The sequence below is a fragment of the Saccostrea cucullata genome, unplaced genomic scaffold (genome assembly GCF_032062105.1).
Source record: "Saccostrea cucullata isolate Sc308-1 unplaced genomic scaffold, CSIRO_AGI_Scuc_v1 ctg20161, whole genome shotgun sequence".
In the NCBI taxonomy this organism is placed as follows: Eukaryota; Metazoa; Mollusca; class Bivalvia; order Ostreida; family Ostreidae; genus Saccostrea; species Saccostrea cuccullata.
In genome coordinates this window covers 1-7879 of record NW_026937555.1, presented here as the reverse complement: position 1 = coordinate 7879, position 7879 = coordinate 1, and the positions used below count along the sequence as shown (strand labels likewise).

Genomic DNA, 7879 nt, shown 5'->3' with positions numbered 1-7879 from the left:
CTCACCAAATCAATTTTTTGAAGAGTTTTGTGCAAAGTGAAAAAGTCCATGAAAGTTTTTTTTCCAACGTACATGTATCTGTGATAGAACGTGCCTATAAGCAATTTGCTAAATTTAACTCAAGCATTATGTTATACATGATTTTCATTTTTGCAGTGAAGTGACCATGAATCTATAAATTAATATCCTCGCTTTGATGTAGTCAGACATGCTGACTATATAATATATACATGTCGACAGAATAACAACAGCATTGTTGTCATTTTACTCCTCAGCGGAGGGATTTCTCTTCACGTAATCCCCATGGCCACTGACCCCCCTAAGTAATATATAATATTTTCCTCTTTGTGAACGGCCAGTGCCCTCGATAATGTGCCCTCACAAAATATTTTTCCAGCTGAGTCTTGGCATATGCATTGTTTTGACAAAATCTATCAGATAAAAGATACCTAATATATTTATGATATTATTGGCACCCTGCAAACTATGTGTGTGACTGACCAAAGGAGTAAGGACAGAGGCGGATCTATAATGTTAAAGTAAACTGTACGGCCCATATATAGTATGGTTGTGACTATATTCCAGTCAACGCAAATTGTTACGGATAAAGCTCCAGTTTTGTCCAAGGTCTTTTCAGAAGGAAAAAAAAGTATCCATCCACTCCGTGTGTTAATTAATTAAACAGTCCGTATCTGCTACATATATTAACTAGTGAGGATTTGTATAATCCATAGAAAATGTAATATTTTTCCTTCAAAGTGATTCCACATCAACGTGCTTTTTATACAATGTCCTTCAAATGCAGTAATCCATTGTGGAATTCCCATTCATAGGGGCCCGCCGAGGACATGACCCTAATTAGCCTTTGTATGTCTGTGTTTGAGAAAATGTTTTTTTTTTTAATATTTAAGAAGCTTAGTCAGATATATTTTGCATGTCTAAGGCAAGATTAGGAAGTTAAAGACCCTGCAGTACACAGATCACAGAAGTGGGGCATATGCGATGAGGTGCACAACTTCGATCAAAGTTTGTTCTGCGCATGCGTTATCAGTGCGTTCTATCTGTTTTTCTAGGGAGAGAGTTTGTAAAACTTAAAATTCTACAGACATTATGACGCCACTATGAAACAATATTTTTGTCTAAAGTATTTATTTACATGCCTTCTAAAAATATTTTGAAAAATATTTTTGATTCAATAATAAGATTGGTATGATTTGATCTTCAGATATCGCTGTAATGGGTAAAATTTAAAACAAGCTTTTTTTGAGTTCGATTACAGGGGGAAAGTGCATTGTCCGGGCTTTGCGTATCTGCTAATGAGAAACAAACCTATATATAGCCATTGTTTATTCAACCTATTAATTTAGGATCCATTATATTCAGCCAACTTTCTAAACCCCCCCCCCCCCCCCCCCACACACACACACACCCAAAGTCTGAGTATGTTCTCTGTAAAAATATTCCGCCGTGCAAAATCAAAATCTTAAGTTCTGCGGGAAAAGCTCAATTTTTTGACACATCTCAGCAACACTATCCTCACATGGATAAATACCCTAACACAAAGTAATTAACCCCACATCTTCTGAATGGAAACAGAAACAAACGCGGCCCGAGTTACGGTGAGTATCATTCAACAAACATCGACCTGTTTACACTGAAGTAAACGAGAGGTTTGGATGTCTGGGCTTAACACCGGGGGTTGTTTATTTCAAATATATGCCACTGACTGTGTTCGATATGAAACTGTTAATTTTTGTTATTAATCATATATCTATACAGCATTTTTGACGTATCTATCTTGTATTATTTTGAACTTTTGCATGACTAACAATGAATTTCTCAATTTAAGTTCTCTCTATCTTCTTTTAACTCAGGGCTTTGTATGCCAACATTCGGGGACTATTTTAGCTTTCTGTCTAAATCTTCATGAATCCAATGCATTTACTGGCACCTGTTTTACTAATCAAGAATTATCACCCGAACACGGCATGGAAACATTTGCACTATATCTTATTCAGCATGCGCTTATCACCTCAAACACAGACACGCCAAATCTAAAGTGACATTCACTGCAAGCTTTCACCAGAATCTGAGATAATCACGTGTACTGGGGTCAAGATAAGAATTCCACGGTGTCAATTTACTGCAGTTTAATTAATACAAGTATTGTCAAAATGTGCTCACCATTTTCTCTGTTATGCCTCCTTCGTTTTTCATGTCTAGCCAAATCATTATTCCATATACATGTATATAGTTCGTTAGAATGAATGAATACGACTTATTGTGAATCGTTTTCAATATCTCTGATTCTTGCTAAATAATCATCTTGGTCAAACTATCACATGTTTAGTTGCGATGCATGTGAAGGGCATTTAAAGGCCGGTATACACGGTAAGATTTGTATTATAAGATTTGTATTATAATGCAAAATCTTACTGTGTATACACTCTTAATACAGTGTATCATAAGATTTTTCGAATCTTATAAGATTGTATTAAGAATAGAGCAATGTTCTATTTCCTAATACAAGTCTTAACTCACCTTTCACTTTCAACCAATCAAATGTACTCACATTGGGGGTCATCCTATTTATATCATTACTAAATAAAGCACATGTTACATAATAATGGCCGACTTTTCGAGTAAAGGTATCGAAAAACTCGCGGTTTTATGGGAAGTGGAAGAGGACTTGTGGAATATATCAAGCTGTAACTACCACAAAAGAGATGCTAGAAGCAGAGCTTATTATTATCATTTTATTATTTTGACAGAGAGAGAAATATGACAGGTGAAAACACGTGGGAATAATAGTTTATTTACAATCTTATAAGATATGTATTAGCGTGTGTACAAGAATGTATTATAATACAAAAGTATTATAATACTTGTATTATACTACAAATCTCATCGTGTATACCGGCCTCAAGATTAACAGATTGTCTCGACATGTAACGACGTCATGAAACTTCTGTTGAGAGAATAAAAGAAGTCAAGAACTAATACTTTTTTTTCCAAGCACAGACTTCCCCTTTTACTTGCCAAATGAGCAACAAAGATGCTTTACAGGTGATATATGTTGCCTTTATGTTTTAAGGCTAAGTTTTCATCTCCCACATGCATCCCAAAATATCTTTTTCTTTCTTTAAATGTGTACCTTTGGCTTTTGCCAGATTCTTTGCAAAACTTTAAAAATAGACCCAATGTTCAAAAATTCCCTGGCAGATGATTGAGCATGCATTTGGCAGGTTAAATTTAATTTGCAAAAAAAAAAAGACGGCATGGAAAGATTATTTCAAGTTAATGTTAAATGTATAAACCCCATGTGTGTTTAATTAATACAGTCTTTTGTGAGTTTGTTCTTTGCTCATTGGAATGCTTAAACAAATTAAGAGTAATGAAAATGCCAAGATAACTTCCTAGAAATTAATACTCAAATTAAAAGAATCTTTATTATACGTTTTGTTATATCTTGCCTCAATAAAGTTTTAATGCCTTTGAAAACGGAGATAAGCCAGAAAAAAGAATTCCAGAAAAGAAAAAAAACACGCATGGAAACCATTTTTTATGACGTATACACAGTGTTTGGCGCAGAATGATCGTGTTTACATCAGAAATGAATGCCAAAGCAGCTTAAAAAACATGAAGTCCAAGTCATCTACTGATGTTATCTTACAATGGCTTCATTCTTTCACCCCCTCCTCTAAGAGTGCAAGATAAGTATGGTATCCATCCGTACGACTAATAACATTGTAATGATGAAATTATTTAATCGTTGAGTTAAATTCTTCCGGATATCAATATTGAAAAACAAACGGGAAAAAGCATTCCATCTAAATGTACTGCATGTAAACAGAATGATATGCATGTACATGTTTCGCTCTTTTGAAATTTTTGTGCTAAGAAAAATTCACACAAGCGCAACATTTGATTTAAAAAAAAATTACCAAAGAATTTCTCTATTTATCAAAGATCATTTGACTTCAAGGTTTTTTTTTTTACCACCAAACTAATCTATGTATTTAAAAAAATGATGCTGAAAAACGCATTTTTGCCTGCTTTAATTGTAACACATGCTTGCAAAGTTCATTCATAACTTTCAGCAAGAAAACAACTTGAGGGACTTTAGAGTAGATTCTTAAAACAAATTGATTTTTTTCAGAACCATACATACAAAGATCATTCGTTTTCAAACAAACCAATGATCACCAATTTTTGATTTTTTTGATTTTTTTTCGGAGTTTCTAATCGACAGTCAAGTCATGCTATTTAGAATTTTTTGAGAATGATAGAAAACTTGCTTAAATTTTTGTCATTGAAATGAAATCTACTCACCTTTGCAGGCATTTTGTCGGATATCCTCAAAGTAACAAATTACGTCTGAAGAACTAATATTTCTTGGAGAAGTTATTGACGAGGACGGTTCTAAATTACATCGAGGGGGAAAAGAATCTTGGAAAAGATGAACCCTAGCAATCCTAAACACCTAATAACTTTATTTTGGTGATGTTTTGTATTTTCTGGTAAATATATATAAAAACAATGGTTGTTGATGATTTATATATATTTTTTATGCAGGTAAAGAATATTTCATTGGAAGACTGTGACGTCATAGAACCTACCCCTCCCCCAGACTGCGATGGAACATTCGTGCACGTCCTGATCGGCTTTTACTCCTATCTTCTTGTATCTCCGAAAAACATCATTACTGTGCACGCTGAGCTGGTAATCTCACATTCGCCCCTGCATTGCTAGAAAATATTTTTGTCGATCTTTGCGCAGTATACATGTGTGTAATTTGACTTTTGTAGCATTGTGGGGGAGTAAAGGGTGTGCTAATCAAGCATGTTAACGTAATGACGTTATAATCGTACATTTTTTTTTGCTGGCTTCTCATATGGTTGCTGTTTCATTGAAGCCCCTTTTAAAATCTTTGATAAAACATACGGATCTCTTCTTTACCCCCCCCCCCCCCTGATTTTTTGTATTGGAACTAAAGTATCGCCATATGAAGATTCTCAATTCAAGTTCAAGAGTTTTCTATATGGAAAATTTTGTAACATTTTTCTGAGAATTTATAAGAACAGCAGAAGATTCATTGCGAAGATATAAAAGGAAGCCAAGGAACCTTGAAGGTCACCTGATTATCTCCCTTGACTAGGGCTACTTTGGTGCCACCTGGAACTGCAGGGACTCTAATTTTATTTAAAAAAGATAATTTGTAAGGCATCTTTATTTATTCTTGTATCTAGTCTCAATCCTAGAAAGTGTTGTTTGTGGCATGAAGAAACCCACAATTATCTCCCTCTCCCTATGAAATTTATAAAATATCCAATATTATAACTGGTGTTCATATAACATGTATCAAATGAAGCTCAGAGACTCAACGAAAATGAAGGATTTTACAGTATATAAATAATACAGATTTTCTGACGTGGGGTTCCTTGCACATTTCCTTGCTGTAGTTTATTTAAGGCATTGTCTTTTTTTTCCAGATGGACACTGCCATGATATTCATACATGTATGGCAGTCGGGGGTGGGGGTGGTGGTATTATTTAGTGAGCTCATTGCTCACAATACCTCGAGTTTTCTGATGATATTATGGAATGAAAAACCTTGATAAATATAATCCATATAAAACTGTTTCAATGTATAAAAAAGTTTATTATATAAACCATGTAAACAAAAAAATGTAAATTAATATAGCTAAATAACAATAAAATGGTTTATGACATAAGTGAATGACGTCATCATCATTGGTCCCGTTCCGTGCCCTAATCATTATTGCAAATAAAAACAAATAGCCTGCTTTCATGACAGAAATTGGTCGAATTGCCTGAAAAATGTTGCTGAGCTGTAGCAAATACAATTATTAAAATCTACAATCGCCCGTTGTTACATTTGAGCATTGATTTTTAAAGAAGCCAACCTCTGCAAAATACTCAGTACAGTATAAATGCTGAAGAGAAACTTAACCTTAACTTGAGTGGCGAATATCTTGAACAAAAAATTGATTGGATGATTTAAGTCGACTATATGCCGGGTATTTCCAATATTCATTCCGGATTGGTTAGCACCTTTGTTAGTTCCCATCTGTAGACCAATGATATTCTGTCCTGCTTTGAGTTGTTCTTCCGTGAAATCACGCTTGTTAGCTTCTGCCTCTTTAGGTCCATATGCACCAATCTGAAAACCAGACACAAAGACTTCTTACATTTTTACAATGTATTATACAGTCACTTCGTAATAATAGGAAATGTCAAATAAGGAGGAAATAAGGTTACATATATGCGTCTCCCGCTTCGATCACAATGCATGTATTGCCGGCTTACACCGGTCTTAGCTGCTCTACAGGGAAGTGATTTTAATTATTAATCAGTTATCAATTGTGTGATTCTTACAATATTCCGGGAAATATCACAACTTCAAGCCACCCTCTCAACTTCAAGCCACCCTCTCAATTCTCACTATTTCAAGCCTACCTCCCAAATATCATTAATTCAAGTCACGTACCTCCCAAATCTCACACTATTTCCAGCCACCCTCTCAAATATCATTATTTCAAGTCACCCTCCAAAATATCACTATTTCATCCTCCCCTAATATCACTTTTTCAAGCCAACCTCCCAAATATCACTATTTCAAGCACACTCCCAACATATCACTTTCAACCCCACCTTCCCAAATATCACTATTTCAAGCCATGCCACCCTCCAAAATATCCACCATTCAACCCCCCCCCAAATATCACTACTTCAAGCCACCCTCCCGAATATCACTAGTTAACGCCACTCCCCCCCCCCTTCAAAATATCTTTACTTCACTCCACTCTCCCACAACAATGTTTGTACCTTTCTGGCCAGGGCACTTATTCCAATAACACACTGATGGAGATTCTGGGCCTCGTGTAAATCCACTGTGGCGAACATTTCGTGATCTGGGACTCCCAATGCCTTCATTTGATCAATGGCAAGACCAATAAGTTCCATTTGTTTGAATGGTAAAGTTGGGCTCTTTTCATATTTCTTCGCTGAAACGGACCCTGGTTTAATTGCATTTACTAATCTGAAAAGAAATACAGTATGGATTAAGAGTTGGGACTTATTACATACAACCAGGCAAGAATAAACCAATCGTTCCTTCTGATATCTTTGGGTTTACAAATTTTACAATATGTTAAAACTATATCTTATTATCCGATATTTCGATATTCAATTTCGACTGATAAGAAAGATCGACTTACTTGCAGAGTTTGACACCGTCCTTGAGCTGACTCTGGAAATTGTCCATGTCTCCCGCCGTGTTAAAACTTTCTCCGATTTTTTGGCTAATGAAGCTGAGGGCTCTTTGTGCTTCACCCTGGTCATATTTGCCCTTGATCTGAAAGAAAAAAATGTCAAATTAGTATAAATTGTAGATCTAAATGATGCAATTTCATTCTCAAATTACAATTCATTGTGAGAGTTTTCTGAGATATTGATGTATTGCTCTTGTTATTTTCTTTTGCGGATGCATCTACTGACATTCGTTCGCATAAAATTCTGAGTTTGGATGTCAGTTAGATGACCATCGAGCTCTTCTAGACGTCATACACAAAAATGTGGAATCCGAAGTTAAAATTCTTTCAGCACACTTAACATGCATTAAAATCATAATAAAGATATCTCATAACACTGTAATAATAGTTTTATCACAATGAATTTCACGCATTCAGAGCGATAAACGATGTAGCAAATTGCTTTTCCCTTTATCGTGTTAATGAGAAACTTGAACGTGTTTTTAAAGTTTATTTTAACGACCGTTTTATTGCTGTACAAGGGCTACTAACTCTGTCAGTTTCATTCCACTACCCACGAAAATTTATAACAAGTATTTTTTAAA

At 35.1% G+C, this 7879-nt stretch overlaps 1 protein-coding gene across 1 annotated transcript; it reads right to left on the bottom strand.

The window, feature by feature from the left end:
* Positions 1 to 5641: 5641 nt before the first annotated feature.
* LOC134248387 (myophilin-like) lies at positions 5642 to 7405 on the bottom strand. The gene is made up of 3 exons (XM_062730794.1): positions 7242 to 7405; positions 6850 to 7063; positions 5642 to 6184 (listed from the first exon to the last, which is right to left on the bottom strand). The coding sequence occupies exons 1-3, from the start codon at positions 7286 to 7288 to the stop codon at positions 5894 to 5896; spliced, it is 552 nt and encodes a 183-aa protein (XP_062586778.1). The 5' UTR covers positions 7289 to 7405; the 3' UTR covers positions 5642 to 5893.
* Positions 7406 to 7879: the final 474 nt, after the last annotated feature.